Raw genomic sequence first — 17,375 nt, forward strand, 5'->3', positions numbered from 1 at the left:
CGATTTGGAGGTGGAGGGTTCGTCATGGTCTGTGGTGGTGTGTTACATCATCATCGGACTTTTTGTCATCGCAGGCAATCTCAGTGCTGTGCGTTACAGGGAAGACATCCTCCTCCCTCATGTGGTACCCTTCCTGCAGGCTCATCCTGACATGACCCTCCAGCATGACAATGCCACCAGCCATACTGCTCGTTCTGTGCGTGACTTCCTGCAAGACAGGAATGTCAGTGTTCTGCCATGGCCAGGGAAGGGCCCGGATCTCAATCCCATTGAGCACGTCTGGAACCTGTTGGATCAGAGGATGAGGACTAGGGCCCTACTGACTGTTACTTTTGATTTTTGACATCCCTTTATTCAGGGACAAATTATTCAATTTCTGTTAGTCACATGTCTGTGGAACTTGTTCAGTTTGTGTCTCAGTTGTTGAATCTTATGTTCATGCAAATATTAATGCAGTCGACAGTGAGGACATTTATTTTTTTGATGAGTTTGTGCCTTTTCAAATCATGTCCAATTAATTGAATTTATCCACAGGTGGACTCCAATAAAGTTGTAGAAACATCTCAAGGATGATCAATGGAAACAGGAAACAGCACAATTTTGAGTCTCATAGCAAAGGGTCTTAATACTTATGTCAATAAGGTATGTTTTTAATACATTTGCAAGAATTGCTTTGTCATAATGTGTAGATTGCTGAGGGAATTGTTTTATTTAATCAATTTTAGAATAAGGCAGTAACGTTAAACAAAATATGGAAAAAGTCAAAGGGTCTGAATACTTTCCGAAGGCACTGTATAGGTCCATAATCTGTTCTACCTACTTTCTATTTAATTTGATTCATTTAAGTTTACACTGAACACGTTATTCCATCCTGAAAATGTAAAAAAAAACTAAAAGGTAATCTCACGACCCACATGGACCTCTGCCGTGACCCACAAGTGGGTCCCAACCCACAGTTTGGGAACCACTGGACTAACCTTTTTCCAAGGGTTCATGCACTTCACTTGTCACTTTGGATTGATACATTCAAATGAAAAAAAGGCTTTGGAAAAAAACTTCACATTTACAAAAACATGTAGGATTAAAATGATCACCACTGTACTGCAAATACTAAATCAATATATTGCAAAACCAAGTTCAAGTTGGTGTGTATTCTTTTCTTGATTTTATATGTATTATAATTATTTACACAGCCAGCATTTCAAATCATCAAACCCATGTGTATACTTAACCAAATGGTATGTAATAACACGATTTACCCATGAGGCACAAACACTGAAGGAACCTTTTCAGAAACCAATTTGTGGATTATAAACTGGGTGGTTCGAGCACTGAATGCCGATTGGATGATTGCCGTGGTATATCAGACCGTATACCACGGCAATGACAAAACATTTATTATACTGCTTTAATTATGTAGGTACCCAGTTTATAATAGCAATAAGACGTGTTGCTGTGCGTTTTGTGGCCAACCTTACTTTGCTACCTGACAACTTTACGGTTTTTACTTTTTAATTACCGTTTATATTTAAAAATGTTCCTTCAATCAACTTTTTCACTCCGGACGCTTTATCTGGACGTGGTTCGTCAGGACCTCCAACAGCTGAAGCTAAGTAGTAACATTAACATGATGCCTTCGAATTGCAGTCGCTGTACTCATAATATACAGGAGAACGATCGCCTTACGGCGAGGATAGCTGTGCTGCAAGCCCAGCTTCAGATGCAATCGTTAGGCAAGGGTAATTTCAGTGTAGGAAAGGATGAAACAGCGTCTGTGCCACCAGTAAGTAGATAGTAACATTACTATAGATCCCCTCGCACGGTCCCCGCAGCCGGACAACTTTCTCATGGTTTTGGAGGGAAATGCTGTAGGAATGCTCAACCGGTGTCGCTCATTCAGCCGACAGAAACTTTCAACCGGTTTTCCCCATTAAGCAGCGAGTTGGAGTCTGAGGCCGAGCCTTCTCGTCTCTACTCCTCCCGTTACGGGGTCTGAGACGCCGAAGCTTCCCACCATTAGCTCTGACAAATTGAAAACCCTAGTCATTGGCGACTCCATTACCCGCAGTATTAGACTTAAAACAAATTATCCAGCGATCAAACTGTTTACCAGGGGGCAGGGCTACCGACGTTAAGGCCAATCTGAAGATGGTGCTGGCTAAACCTAAAACTGGCGAGTGTAGAGAGTATAGAGATATTGATATCCACGTCGGCACCAAGGATGTTAGGATAAAACAGTCAGAGGTCACCAAGCGCAACATAGCTTCAGCGTATAAATCAGCTCGAAAGATGTGTCGGCATCGAGTAATTGTCTCTGGCCCCCTCCCAGTTAGGGGGAGTGATGAGCTCTACAGCAGAGTCTCACAACTCAATAATTGGTTGAAAACTGTTTTCTGCCACACCCAAAATATAGAATTTGTAGATAATTGGCCCTCTTTCTGGGACTCACCCACAAACAGGACCAAGCCTGGCCTGCTGAGGAGTGACGGACTCCATCCTAGCTGGAGGGGTGCTCTCATCTTACCTACCAACATAGACAGGGCTCTATCTCCTCTAGCTCCACAATGAAACAGGGTGCAGGCCAGGCAGCAGGCTGTTAGCCAGCCTGCCAGCTTAGTGGAGTCTGCCACTAGCAATCAGTGTAGTCAGCTCAGCTTTCCCCATTGAGACCGAGTCTGTGCCTCGACCTAGGTTGGGCAAAACTAAACATGGCGGTGGTCGCCTTAGACATCTCACTAGGATAAAGACCTCCTCCATTCCTGCCATTATTGAAAGAGATCGTGATCTCTCACATCTCAAAATAGGGCTACTTAATGTTAGATCCTTTACTTCAAAGGCAGTTATAGTCAATGAACAAATCACTGATCATAATCTTGATGTGATTGGCCTGAATGAAACATGGCTTAAGCCTGATTAATTTACTGTGTTAAATGAGGCCACACCTCCTGGTTACACTAGTGACCATATCCCCCGTGCATCCCGCAAAGGCGGAGGTGTTGCTAACATTTACGATAGCAAATTTCAATTTACAAAACAAAGCACTTTTTATAGCTACTGTTTACAGGCCTGGGCCGTATACAGCGTTCCTCATTGAGTTCCCTGAATCCCTATCGGACCTTGTAGTCATAGCAGATAATATTCAAATTTTTGGTGACTTTAATATTCACATGGAAAATTCCACAGACCCACTCCAAAAGGCTTTTGGAGCAATCATCGACTCAGTGGGTTTTGTCCCAACATGTCTCTGAACCTACTCACTGTCACAGTCATACTCTGGACCTAGTTTTGTCCCATGGAATAAATGTTGTGGATCTTAATGTTTTTCCTCATAATCCTGGACTATTGGACCACCATTTTATTACGTTTGCAATTGCAACAAATAATCTGCTCAGACCCCAACCAAGGAGCATCAAAAGTTGTGCTATAAATTCACAGACAACACAAAGATTCCTTGATGCCCTTCCAGACTCCCTCTGCCTACCCAAGGACGTCAGAGGACAAAAATCAGTTAACCACCTAACTGAGGAAATCAATTTAACCATGCGCAATACCCTAGATGCAGTTGCACCCCTAAAAACTAAAAACATTTCTCATAAGAAACTAGCTCCCTGGTATACAGAAAATACCCGAGCTCTGAAGCAAGCTTCCAGAAAATTGTTTTCCGACTAGCTTGGAAAGACAGTACCGCGCAGTATCGAAGAGCCCTCACTGCTGCTCGATCATCCTATTTTTCCAACTTAATTGAGGAAAATAAGAACAATCCAAAATGTATTTTTGATACTGTCGCAAAGCTAACTAAAAAGCAGCATTCCCCAAGTGAGGATGGCTTTCACTTCTGCAGTAATAAATTCATGAACTTCTTTGAGGAAAAGATCATGATCATTAGAAAGCAAATCACGGACTCTACTTTAAATCTGCGTATTCCTTCAAAGCTCAGTTGTCCTGAGTCTGCACAACTCTGACAGGACCTTGGATCAAGAGAGACACTCAAGTGTTTTAGTACTATATATCTTGACACAATGATGAAAATAATCATGGCCTCTAAACCTTCAAGCTGCATACTGGACCCTATTCCAACTAAACTACTGAAAGAGCTGCTTCCTGTGCTTGGCCCTCCTATGTTGAACATAATAAACGGCTCTCTATCCACCGGATGTGTACCAAACTCACTAAAAGTGGCAGTAATAAAGCCTCTCTTGAAAAAGCCAAACCTTAACCCAGAAAATATAAAAAACTATCGGCCTATATCGAATCTTCCATTCCTATAATTTTTTTTAGAAAAAGCTGTTGCGCAGCAACTCACTGCCTTCCTGAAGACAAACAATATATACTAAATGCTTCAGTCTGGTTTTAGACCCCATCATAGCACTGAGAGTGCACTTGTGAAGGTGGTAAATTACCTTTTAATGGCGTCAGACCGAGGCTCTGCATCTGTCCTCGTGCTCCTAGACCTTAGTGCTGCTTTTGATACCATCGATCACGTTCTTTTGGAGAGATTAGAAACCCAAATTGGTCTACACGGACAAGTTCTGGCCTGGTTTAGATCTTATCTGTCGGAAAGATATCAGTTTGTCTCTGTGAATGGTTTGTCCTCTGAGAAATAAACTGTAAATTTCGGTGTTCCTCAAGGTTGCGTTTTAGGACCACTATTGTTTTCACTATTTATTTTACCTCTTGGGGATGTCATTCGAAAACATAATGTTAACTTTCACTGCTATGCGGATGACACACAGCTGTACATTTCTATGAAACATGGTAAAGCCCCAAAATTGCCCTCGCTTGAAGCCTGTGTTTCAGACATAAGGAAGTGGATGGCTGCAAACTTTCTACTTTTAAACTCGGACAAAACAGATGCTTGTTCTAGGTCCCAAGAAACAAAGAGATCTTCTGTTGAATCTGACAATTAATCTTAATGGTTGTACAGTCGTCTCAAATAAAACTGTGAAGGACCTCGGCGTTACTCTGGACCCTGATCTCTCTTTTGACGAACATATCAAGACTGTTTCAAGGACAGCTTTTTTCCATCTACGTAACATTGCAAAAATCAGAAACTTTCTGTCCAAAAATGATCCAGAAAAATGAATCCATGCTTTTGTTACTTCTAGGCTAGACTACTGCAATGCTCTACTTTCAAGCTACCTGGATAAAACACTAAGTAAACTTCAGTTAGTGCTAAATACGGCTGCTAGAATCCTGCCTAGAACCAAAACATTTGATCATATTACTCCAGTGCTAGCCTCTCTACACTGGCTTCCTGTTAAGGCAAGGGCTGATTTCAAGGTTTTACTGCTAACCTACAAAGCATTACATGGGCTTGCTCCTACCTATCTCTCTGAATTGATCCTGCCGTACATACCTACACGTACGCTACGGTCACAAGACGCAGGCCGCCTAATTGTCTCTAGAATTTCTAAGCAAACCGCTGGAGGCAGGGCTTTCTCAAATAGAGCTCAACTTTTATGGAATGGTCTGCCTACCCATGTGAGAAACGCAGACTCGGTCTCAACCTTTAAGTCTTTACTGAAGACTCATCTCTTCAGTGGGTCATATGATTGAGTGTAGTCTGGCCCAGGAGTGTGAAGGTGAACAGAAAAGCACTGGAGCAACAAACTGCCCTTGCTGTCTCTGCCTGGCCGGTTCCCCTCTTTCCACTGGGATTATCTGCCTCTAACCCTATTACAGGGGCTGAGTCACTGGCTTACTGGTGCTCTTTCATGCCGTCCCTAGGAGGGGTGCGTCACTTGAGTGGGTTGAGTCACTGATGTGATCTTCCTGTCTGGGTTGGAGCCCCCCATTGGGTTGTGCCGTGGCGGAGATCTTTGTGTGGGCTATACTCGGCCTTGTCTCAGGATGGTAAGTTGGTGGTTGCAGATATCCCTGTAGTGGTGTGGGGGCTGTGCTTTGGCAAAGTGGGTGGGGTTATATCCTTCCTGTTTGGCCCTGTCCGGGGGTATCATCGGATGGGGCCACAGTGTCTCCTGACCCCTCTTGTCTCAGCCTCCAGTATTTATGATGCAGTAGTTTGTGTCGGGGGGCTAGGGTCAGTTTGTTATATATGGAGTACTTCTCCTGTCTTATCCGGTGTCCTGTGTGAATTTAAGTATGCTCTCTAATCCTCTTTCTTTCTCTCTCTCGGAGGACCTGAGCCCTAGGACCATACCTCAGGACTACCTGGCACGATGACTCCTAGCTGTCCCCAGTCCACCTGGAAGTGCTGCTGCTCCAGTTTCAACTGTTCTGCCTGCGGCTATGGAATCCTGACCTGTTCACCGGACGTGGTACCTGTCCCAGACCTGCTGTTTTCAACTCTCTAGAGACAGCAGGAGTGGTAGAGATACTCAATGATCGGTTATGAAAAGCCAACTGACATTTACTCCTGAGGTGCTGACTTGTTGCACCTTCGACAACTACTGTGATAATTATTATTTGACAATGCTGGTAATTTATGAACATTTGAACATCTTGGCCATGTTCTGTTATAATCTCCACTCGGCACAGCCAGAAGAGGACTGGCCACCCCTCACAGCCTGGTTCCTCTCTAGGTTTCGGCCTTTCTAGGGAGTTTTTCCTAGCCACCGTGCTTCTACACCTGCATTGCTTGCTGTTTGGGGTTTTTGGCTGGGTTTCTTTACAGCACTTTGAGATATCAGCTGATGTACGAAGGGCTTTATAAATACATTTGATTTGATTTCAAGGCGCCTCTGAGGTTAGTGGCATACGGCCAATATACCACGACTAAGGGCTATATCCAGGCACTTCGCGTTGCGTTGTGTGTAAGAACAGCCCTTACCAGTGGTGTATTGGCCATATACCACACCTTCTCTCATCCTTATTGCTTAATTAACCACCTATAAGGTGTGCTAACTAGTGTACAGGACAATATTACCAATATCATGTATGAGTAACTGAGGAGCAATAAACTAAAATGTGAGCAGTTGTGTTCATTCTGCTGCTGACATTCTAGGGGGAAAACAACTACCTTCCAAGCTCACCTACTACCGTCCAAAAGAAGAATGGGGTGGTGGACAAAACATGGTAAGAAATCATGAATCAAAAGACCAATAACTTTTCAGACAGTGACTTTATTGAGAAACAGATGGACAGAAATATTTCTCATATCATCATTCAGGACAAATGGTGGCAACCAAGGTCGCCAGGTGTTTCCTCCGACACATTGGTGCGGCTGGCTTCCGGATTGGATGACGCTGTGTTAAGAAGCAGTGCAGCTTGGTTGGGTTGTGTTTCGGAGGACGCATGACTTTCGACCTTCATCTCTCCCGAGCCCATTCGGGAGTTGTTGCGATGAGACATAGTAGTTACTAACAATTGGATACCATGAAATTGGGGAGAAAAAGGGGGGTAAAAAAAAAGGCTCTAAAACTAAGAATCTATTCAAAGTGTAATATTTAATTCACACATAATTTGAATAATACTGTAACATTTGAAGTGAATGATTTTTTGATACAGGTGCAATTCAGCCAAAAAGCAGGATTTGGTCATTTGTCCATTGCAGCCCTTACCTCAGGTGTATAGTAGAATTAGATGTGTATTATTTACACATTCATTCACAATACCTATGTATTTTGATGGTTTTAAAATGAATTAGAACATAATTAGCAAATTATTGCATTCATCACAATAATGCATACAACTGCTACCTGGAGTCAACTGCATTGGATGATTCAACTGGTGCTACTTTTCGTATAACTGCAGGACTCACATTCAAATCAACTTATTTCTGTAAAAAAAAAAAAAAAAAAAAAAACATCTATGTACATTCTGCTTTTAGTGGGGAAATACAAACGTTACTAAGCGATCAGTTGACACACGAGACAGATACCGAACAGAGAAGCTAAATGTCTGCACTTTCACAGTCCCACGATTGCGGGCCATAACCGAAATACATTGTGAGTCGAAACAAAGATAGTCTCGTGCTCGGTTGACCGTCGCGATACCTGAAAAAAGAGCATACCAAATAGTAACATGGTCACCCACAAGATGCATTTAAGTTCTACGGCACGCATTCTCTTCTATTTGATCAACAAGCTTGATGGGCATCAGTCTTATCAATCTACGTCAAGACAGAAAACCTGACGTTTTCTAGGATGTTACCTAGGAAATAAACTATCAAAACACCTAGTGTTTACATTAATACTAGTTCCCTGGGAACTTAATCACGCTAACCTATGAAAGCTAAATCAGGTCTCACCTGGACAGGAGGAAGAAAGGTTAGTAAGCATATCGCGCCCGCTCGGCGTAGGGGTCCCGCGGGATGTCGTAAGCCGATCTTCTGGGGAGGGAGGGCACCGGGGAGAGGCGCGCGCGCTCGTACGCCTCGGTAGGTATTCGCCGGAATGGGCTCCGGTCGCGGGAGTAGGATGAGGAGAGGGGGGCTGGTGGAGAAGGGAGAGGACAGCGCTCGTATAGGTCGGGGCTAGAGGGAGGCAGGCGCTCCCTCATTATGGCCGAGGAGGAAGGGAACGGTGGGCTGGGCAAAGGAACAGACCGGCGCTCTTCGAAATAACTGGCTCCATACGGGCGAGCCCGATACTTCTCGTAGAAGTCCACGGCACCATACGGATCACGGTCCTCATACGATGACCGGCGCACAGGGTAGGCTGGGACCACGCCGTGGCTCCAGCTGCTGCCTCCGTACGCTGCCTCACTGGCATACACTCGTGCCATGCTACGTTCGGCGGCGCTCATTCCGTAACCCGGCGGAAGCCCGTAACTCAATGTGCTTTCATAGCCTGCGCCCCTGCCATACCCGGGCACACCGCCAAAGCCGTGCGCGGGAGAATAGCTTCCACTGTAAACTGGATCACTGCCACTGTAACCTGGAACGCCGAAATTCAAGCCCCGGTGATAACCGCAGTCACCGCCGAACCTAGGGTCAGAGCTTGGCTCGGCACCCTCTCTGTAGTTGCCCGAAGTGTCGAGCGGGCACTCTTTGGACCAGTGGCCTTCCTGCCCGCACCGATAACAACCTGTCCTCTCTCCCATTCCCGGCGTAGTACGCAGGCGGCTAGTCGAAAGCTTCACGCTCATCAGTTTGCCTTAAAAAAGAAAAACGCAAGAGTTTACCACGATACAACAAACTGTTCCATCTATGCACATGCTCTAAGGAATCAGATAAAAGCCAGGCATGAATTAGAACACCACCCTCATAACATTCATCTTGGAACTCCTCTGAAAGTGAACTCCGACAATTGTTCCACGTTCTAGGCATACGAGTAAATTACCTTCTTATTTATCACCACTCATCAATATTTTAATTATAATTCCTAAAACCAGGTCTCAAGCATGGATTACACTCGAGTCCCATGCGATTTCCAGAGCTGGGTATGGCTGCCTTTTCCTGTTACGCTCCTTGCCTATGGAATAGGCTGCAGACTAAACTTGAACGTGAGACTCTTGTCCCCCTTGCCCATTTTAAATATTTATTGGAGCATTTTTATTTTTGTATTGCTTGTAACGGTTTCAGGGAATGCAAGTTTTTGTGCTGTTAGTAGAATAACCTGTGTAAATGAAATCTTTTGCAGTATTTGTAATTTTTGTATCATCTGTGATCGTTTCGTTTGTCTTGTAGTTTTTTAATCATTGTACCTAAACTGTATGTGTAAACATGTATACGTAGGGCCCAGCTGTAAAAGAGACCGTGGTCTTCGTTCCTAGTTGAAATAAAGGTATAATAATGCAGGCAAAGCTAGAGTCCACACGCTGGCCTGAAGTTGGGGGAAATGTGGACAACGTCTTGGATGTATTTTGAGACAGTGCTTGACTGTCCCTTACTCTTTCACCACTTACATTTATCCATGAGTTACCCACCAGTTTTGTGAGTGAATAGAACTCATTCTAATTACCAGGGGGATACCTACACCACACTGGCAACTGACCAACCAAGCCCTGTGTGAGTTCACCTTGGAAGGCTGTGTTGTCCAGCCCACTGATGGCCTCCATGGCATCCTCCATACGCTCCAAGTGGACAAAGGCGTAGTCCTTCACTATGTCACACTCCACCACAGGGCCGTACTCCTCAAACTTGGCCCGCATCTCTTGGTTGGTGCAGCTGCTGTTGATATTGCCCACGTGCAGCTTGGTGGTGGCTTTGGGTCTGCCGCGGCTCATCTCCACGTTCATCTGCTCCCCGTTGAGCTCATAGTGGTGGAGGTTCTTGATGGCCTCCTCCGCTTCAGCTTTATCCTTCATGTGCACAAAGCCAAAGTTCTTGACGATGTCACACTCAGAGACCTTTCCATACTGGGAGAAGAGGGAACGCAGCTCCTCTGCCATGGTGTCTGGAGACAAGTTCCCAATGAAGATTTTCACCATGGTGATGATCCCACTTTAGCATATGAACAATGGAAGAGGATTAGACATAGGAAATAATTTGATATAAAAAATATATATATATATTGGCTCAGGGAGTCTTATGAACTTAAAAGTATAGTGAGTAACCTATTAAAATACCAAATGTTTGATCAATAACGCTAGTGTCTTAGGACTCTCTGTATGCATCGTCGTTGGCATGTGTTTTGTCCTAATATATATATATATATATATATATATATATATATATATAATCCCAGCCCCGAATGAGTTTCTTAGGTAGGGCCGTCTATGTAAATACAAATGTGTTCTTCACAGACATGCCTAGTTAAATAAAATAAAAATGCACTGTAAGTGGATGCACTGGGTCATAAGTAGGAGGACCAGTTATTAACCAATCACAATGCTGTTTTTGCAACAGAGGTTATGCTTAACTGAACAAACTGTACATTGCCCATTCATTCATTCAGCTCGCGAACCAACATTAACAATTTCAGCGACCAGCATATTTTTGCACGTGTACTCGTTTGGAACGTGCCTGAGAACTAGCGACACCACTGCAGACAAGCTAGTAATTGCCTTTTGTGGCAACGCTAGCAAGTTGTGTCGTCTGTGTCTGCATGCACAACGAGCATGCTACGCTAACAATAGATCCGAAACGCGTTGCATGACGGTCATATGATTTTACATAGTTGCATTTAATATTTGTGCTGGTTGCAACGGCAATGCCTAACATAAAATAAATGGATAGCTAGCTAGAATACATGTTCCTTCGTACCTTTCACGATGGACTCACTGGGTTGGTGCCAGTTTCCGAAGGGCTGAAATGGCTCCTCTCTGCCGGCGTTTGCTACCTACGGCATAATCTCTATCCAGCCCCTCACAAGGCAAAACCAGATCGGGTTTCAAAATCAGACCTGTTGATTGGCCGAATGGAAAATGACTTTAATTTTCTTGATTTAGTACCCATTATCAGGTTTAAATAAGTATCATCTGAAAAGTATTGTCAATGCATTATCAAGTATAGATGTGGGAAAAAGTCCAGATGTCTCAAGAGAGGATTCTCACCAAAATACATTTTGGTTTATTAAAAAATAAAAGGCATAAAACGTACACGCTTTGACTGTAGGAAATATACAAACTACAACAATTCCCATAAGAACTGAGCAGACAGATGTTCTGTTTAGACAGGACGCCCAATTCTGATATTTTTTCCACAAATTTGTCATTTGACCAATCACAGATCTTTTCACATTGGCTCTTTTTGTATATCAGAATAGGGCTGCCCATCTCAACGCAGACTAAGGCACCCCAAGAAAGTGATCAGACTAGAGCCCATTATATCTCAATGGTAATGTCATGTAAGTAAGCAAAGTTTGATTTGATAGCAATGCCAGTTATGCTCATGTTATTTACTGTATTCAACATGTTTATGTCTAGAAATAAATATTACATTAATAGAGGACCATTTTGGATTATTAAAGCTTGGGTTATTAGAAACAATATTTAGAGTGTTGAAACAAGCCTCTTAAATCTGAATTTCAGACTGGACCATCCTAATCATGCAAAAATAGTTACTCTTGGAAGTGTATTAAGCATGCACTGTTCCAATGGGTACCAACCGATTGCTTATTTTTGGTTAGGAAACGCACATACTGTTTTTAACCCTGCAAATACACCCAAAATAATTCTAAAGCTGGAATGTTGTCTTGGGATAATGACAATGTTGTGACAGCAGATATTAACCAAAGAATGATTGAGGCCTCTAGTGGCCAAAAGCTGTACTGGCATGGGCAGCACCAGAGGGCATCCACCATTTTATTATAGACAACTGGGTGGGACTTCCAACTTCATTGGTTGATCCCTCCTGGTGACCACGCTGGGAGTCGTGTCCAACCAGGTCATCAGGAGGGAACAGCCAATTGCGAAGAGAATTGACTACCTCAAAATGGGGGTCTCAATGGCGCTACCCATGCAGCCACAAATGCTATAATGGCACAGATGCAAAGATGAGTCCTCTATCTCAATGATATTAACTCAAGATATCCTGTTGTCCTACTGCTTAGGCTATCCTCCTTTAACAAAATGAAAGCGTTCTAAAATCCAGTGGATGAATTTCACAGATTGTTCTGGGGAATATTCATACCCGCCTACTCTTACATTGCTTTCCCAGGGGGGGGGGGGGGATTTAAATAAGGAAAAAAATGTTAAATGACTACTGAGCTATACATGGAATGAAGTTTTAAATTAATAGTTGAACAAACCAATTAAATGAAAACGAGATATTTCTCAAAAAGGATAAATATTTCTCTTAACTACGGTCACCTCAATCCGACAAATAAAAAATGTGGCAAATTCAGAGGCCAATTTGCTTTGACGATATTAAATCACAAGGGGGAGAGGAAAAAACACGTTTAAAATCCCCCCACAAAAAACATGACCCACACAAACTAACAAAGCGATTTGAAAGCCGGTATAATTAAGCTAGTATTAACATCAAACTGTAGAAATGCCACACTGGTGGTTTTCGATAGCAAACAGGCTCTGTAACTGACAACTAAAATAAAGGAAGAATGTGGGGTGGTGTGGACTGATTGGTTAGTTAGTTGAGAGGATTATTCGTCTGCCGGCACCGGTGCCACGAAGATGCACACGCCAATTTCCGTCCGCGTCACTCTCGCGTCACCACATTCCGAGTCGCGAAAGGTTTGTTTGCGGCACAGCTCGATGGAACCATGCAGCTGGGAGGAGGAATGGTAGCAAAGGAAAAGTCCGGCATTTCATACACACCTAGAAAAAGAGCAGAGCATTCGCTTTGAGAAATGGGATGGTGTCTCCCGGTTTAAAAAGCACTGTGTGTGGGGTCTTTTCTTCATTGAAGAAATATAAAGATGAACACGAGTCTACAGTATCCCAGTCCCCACTGTAACATCAAGTACCTGTTTTACAATAAATGGAACGCACCATTCCAGAACACACTCACCCACAGGAATGGGTTAGTATTCCTAGTTGGTTGGCTCACCTTGGCAGTGTGTGGCTCAGTAAGCATAGCGTGCCCGATCGGTGTAGGGGTCCCTGGCCCGCGGGACGGCATACGAAGAGCTTCTGGAGGACGACACCGGGGACAGCCGCGAGCGCTCGTAACCATAGCTGTCAGAGGCGACGGCCACTCGTCTGATCGGGCTGCGGTCTCGCAAGTAGTACGAGGCGGCCGTCGAGGGTGGTGGTAGCGGGCGGCGCTCGTACGGGTCGATACTAGAGGAGAGCCTTGAGAGGGAGGAAGAGGGGGGAGGGGGAGGTGGGATATAGCCGAGGCGGCGCTCTTCAAAATAGCTTGAGCCGTATGGCCGTGCTCTGTACTTCTCGTAATAGTCAACGCTGCTGTAGTGGTCTCGCTCGTAGGCCGATGCCCTCTCAGGATAGGAGCTCGGAAGCCTGCCGCTGTACCGATCCCTGGCATCTGCGCTGTACTCCCGAGCAGAGCCATAGCTAGGCCTACGGCTCAGAGGGGGAGGCCCCCCCAGGTAACTGGACGCTCTGCTATACCCTAGCCCGCCCATGTAGTCGGATGCCGCAGCCCTTGGGGGCATCCCGTAGCCACTAGGGTATCCACCGCCACCCCTGCTGAAACCCCGTGGGAAGCCCCTGCCGCGGCCCCTCATTGGGCCACCCCCGGGTCGGTCATCGCGGTCACTGTAGCTACCGCCATTCTGACCGCCGCTAGGGCAGTCTTTCGACCAGTGACCCTGTTTCCCACAGACATAGCAGCCGGTTTGAGCTCCCATTCCCGGGACCGTGCGCAGACGACTGGTGGACAGTTGTACGCTCATCAGCTTGCCTTTTGAGGAGAGAGAAGAGACGCATGAGACGGTAGGCTTCTGACACGCTCCACTGCTTCTTAACGACTAAAGTTATTTTCTTATTGCAAATACTTATATATTAGCATCAATTGATTCACCTGCACTGTTACGTTGAAACCGAATAAAAGAACCACGGAAAAGACTCAACCTTATTGCCGTTACTTATTAATTGACCTCAGAATTAAACCAAAATGCTATTCAGCATCACGTTACGATCTTTATGCCATCTAAAAAGTGTATTCTGTAACTACGGAAAGCACAGACTATCTGCTCTCTTCTGCCTGCGGGTTCACCTTGGAAGGCTGTGTTGTCCAGCCCACTGATGGCCTCCATGGCATCATCCACAGACTCCATGTGGACAAAGGCGTAGTCCTTCACTATGTCAGCCTCAACCACAGGGCCGTAAGCCTCAAACTTGGTCTTCAGCTCCTCATTGGTGCAACCCTCTGGGATGTTACTGACATGCAGCTTGGTGGTTGACTTAGGTCTGCCACGGCTCATCTCCACGTTCATCTGAGCCCCGTTGAGCTCATAGTGGTGGAGGTTCTTGATGGCCTCCTCCGCTTCGGCTTTGTCCTTCATGTGCACAAAGCCAAAGTTCTTGACAATATCACACTCAGAGATCTTTCCATACTCGGAGAAGAGAGTGCGTAGCTCGTCCTGCGTGGTGCCGGAGGCGAGATTGCCAATGAAGATTTTCACCATCTTCAAATCAGAATGTTGTTATTCCTGAAAGGGGAAACAAGCAGTTTGTTTACCAAGTATATATAAAATATTTTTAGATTTAATTAAAGAACCACGTGTAGACTTATTATTATAAGCGTTCTTTAATACGGCAAGAGAATAATACGTCATCAAGTTATCGGACGTAACATTAGCTAGTTAGCTAACGTTACTTCCGCAGCTAGCTGACCAGGCCAACTAGCAAACAGTTGTTTAACATTGATGACTTGCCATTTAATCATTCATGGCTAGCTATCAAGATTATATATAAATATTCATCTAGCAGCTAGCTTCAGAAGTTGAATTTACCGCACTTTCGCCAGCTAACGTTGGTTAGCTTGCTATGCTCAAAGCTAACTGTTTTAACTACAATTTAAATATATATATATATTTAGCTAAATCATGTGATTGAAAACTGGCTAACATTGGGCGATAGTCTGAAACCTCCAACTGATATTCAAATGGTGCTGATAACCTAGCCAGCTAAGTTAGTTTGGTAGCCATTTGCGTTAGTTAGTATGCTAACGTTACCGCTGATACTACAGTAGTTTTAGGAAGAAACGTTTGCACGGTATGGTGCTAGCGTACCTAACTCGTTCCTACTTTTGGTCAAACAAACACGCCATGACAATATCGTACAGAATACCTTACTCCAAACACTAACAACTTGTTAAATAAAATTCACCAATAAATTAAATGTCCTCACCTGAACTATGAATTCAGCCGCCAATGAATGACTTCTGAAATGGCGTCGTGATGATTTTTCACCTTCTTCTTCTGTGGAATTATGGCGGTCCGCAAACATACCTTAGCACCAAAGACATAACAATGAGACAGATATTTCACCGGATGTATAAATCTCAAGCATCCGCTCGGCTTTTCCACTCACAACCACTTCTAAATTTGGTAGTGAGAATATGAGACGAGATGGATTTTTACCGATATTCTGCAAATGTTCTCATCGATGAAACATTTGATCACAATACAGTTTTCTGTTGCCAAAACTATATATGTGGACTATGTTTTGTAGACTTTACCCTTTGCCAAAGTTGTTTTTTAAATTGCGTGGTTTAGATGCATGCTAAAACGCGCCAACTATCTTATAGTAATGGTGAAATGGTAACGGTATCTTTGTGTGCCTCTAGTAAGGTTCTTCTTCTTTGATGTTTAACTTCGGTTGGCATCCAATACATATTGCATTACCGCCACATACTAGATTGGAGTACAACTCTCCTATGCTTCCCTTGAAAAAATAAACAAATAACCTACCATCTAACGCTACACTCACAAAATAAAAAAAACACTCACCTACTCCACAATGTAAATCTATTTAGTCCTACCTCATGCCAACAACCTGAAAGGATGGGACATCACCACTTAACACACCCTGTAACTCTTCTGACGTCAAGTCTCATTCACTCAAATACAGTTGAAGTTAGAAGTTTACATACACTTAGGTTGGAGTCATTAAAACTCGTTTTTCAACCACTCCACAAATTTCTTGCTAACAAACTATAGGTTTGGCAAGTCGGTTAGGGCATGTACATTATGCATGACACAAATCATTTTTCCAACATTTGTTTACAGACAGATTATTTCACTTATAATTCACACTGACACAATTCCAGTGGGTCAGAAGTTTACATACACTAAATTGACTGTGCCTTTAAACAGCTTGGAAAATTCCAGAAAATTATATCATGGCTTTAGAAGCTTCTGATAGGCTAATTTACATAATTTGAATCATTTGGATGTGTACCTGTGGATGTATTTCAAGGCCATACCTTCAAACTCAGTGCCTCTTTGCTTGACATCATGGGAAAATCAAAAAGAAATCAGCCAAGACCTCAGACAAAAATTGTAAACCTCCAGTCTGGTTCACCCTTGGGAGCAATTTCCAAACAACTAAAGGTAAGAATAAACACCATGGGAACTTGTCATACCACTCAGCTGTCATACCAGTCAGGAAGGGTCTCCTAGAGATGAATGTACTTTGGTGTGAAAAGTGCAAATCAATCCCAGAACAACAGCAAAGGACCTTGTAAAGATGCTGAAGGAAACAGGTACAAAAGTATCTATATCCACAGTAAAACGAGTCCTACATCGACATACCCTGAAAGGCCGCTCAGCAAGGAAGAAGCTACTGCTCCAAAACCGCCATTAAAAAAGCCAGACAACGGTTTTCAATTGCACATGGGGACAAAGATTGTACTTTTTTGAGAAATGTCCTCTGGTCCGATGAAATAAAAATAGAACTGTTTGGCCATAATGACCATCGTTATGTTTGGAGGAAAAAGGGGAGGCTACTAAGCCGAGGAACACCATCCCATCCGTGAAGCACGGGGGTGGCAGCATCATGTTGTGTGGGTGCTTTGCTGCAGGAAGGACTGGTGCACTTCACAAAATAGAAAAACATTGTGGGAAGCTTGTGGAAGGCTACCCAAAACGTTTGACCCAGGTTAA

At 43.9% G+C, this 17,375-nt stretch overlaps 2 protein-coding genes across 3 annotated transcripts; both read right to left on the reverse strand.

Annotated features, from left to right (window-relative positions):
* Positions 1-7,062: 7,062 nt before the first annotated feature.
* LOC149973262 (RNA-binding protein 4.1-like) lies at positions 7,063-11,499 on the reverse strand. 2 transcript variants are annotated; one of them, XM_090214796.1, is made up of 4 exons: positions 11,108-11,499; positions 9,921-10,345; positions 8,210-9,056; positions 7,063-7,955 (listed from the first exon to the last, which is right to left on the reverse strand). In XM_090214796.1, the coding sequence occupies exons 2-3, from the start codon at positions 10,330-10,332 to the stop codon at positions 8,230-8,232; spliced, it is 1,239 nt and encodes a 412-aa protein (XP_090070922.1). In that variant the 5' UTR covers positions 10,333-10,345; positions 11,108-11,499; the 3' UTR covers positions 7,063-7,955; positions 8,210-8,229. The 2 variants fall into 2 exon arrangements, with proteins under 2 accessions (XP_090070922.1, XP_021433890.1); XM_021578215.3 differs by having other exon boundaries at positions 7,063-9,056; positions 11,108-11,255.
* LOC110500707 (RNA-binding protein 4.1) lies at positions 11,391-15,751 on the reverse strand. The gene is made up of 4 exons (XM_021578217.3): positions 15,619-15,751; positions 14,483-14,918; positions 13,352-14,167; positions 11,391-13,119 (listed from the first exon to the last, which is right to left on the reverse strand). Exons 2-3 carry the CDS (start codon positions 14,892-14,894, stop codon positions 13,368-13,370), a joined length of 1,212 nt encoding a protein of 403 aa, XP_021433892.1. The 5' UTR covers positions 14,895-14,918; positions 15,619-15,751; the 3' UTR covers positions 11,391-13,119; positions 13,352-13,367.
* Between the last annotated feature and the right edge of the window lie 1,624 nt (positions 15,752-17,375).

This window comes from Oncorhynchus mykiss, chromosome 21 (genome assembly GCF_057628025.1).
Source record: "Oncorhynchus mykiss isolate SJ-2025 chromosome 21, ASM5762802v1, whole genome shotgun sequence".
Lineage (NCBI taxonomy): Eukaryota > Metazoa > Chordata > Actinopteri > Salmoniformes > Salmonidae > Oncorhynchus > Oncorhynchus mykiss.

Bases quoted from the DNA above. Each gene is read 5' to 3' on its own strand.
- LOC149973262 (XM_090214796.1), bottom strand. From the start codon at position 10,332: ATGGTGAAAATCTTCATTGGGAACTTGTCTCCAGACACCATGGCAGAG. The intron at 9,057-9,920 runs GTGAACTCACAC...TTCTTTTTTAAG, and splicing joins GGACAACACAGCCTTCCAAG to GCAAACTGATGAGCGTGAAG.
- LOC110500707 (XM_021578217.3), bottom strand. From the start codon at position 14,894: ATGGTGAAAATCTTCATTGGCAATCTCGCCTCCGGCACCACGCAGGAC. The intron at 14,168-14,482 runs GTGAACCCGCAG...TCTCCTCAAAAG, and splicing joins GGACAACACAGCCTTCCAAG to GCAAGCTGATGAGCGTACAA.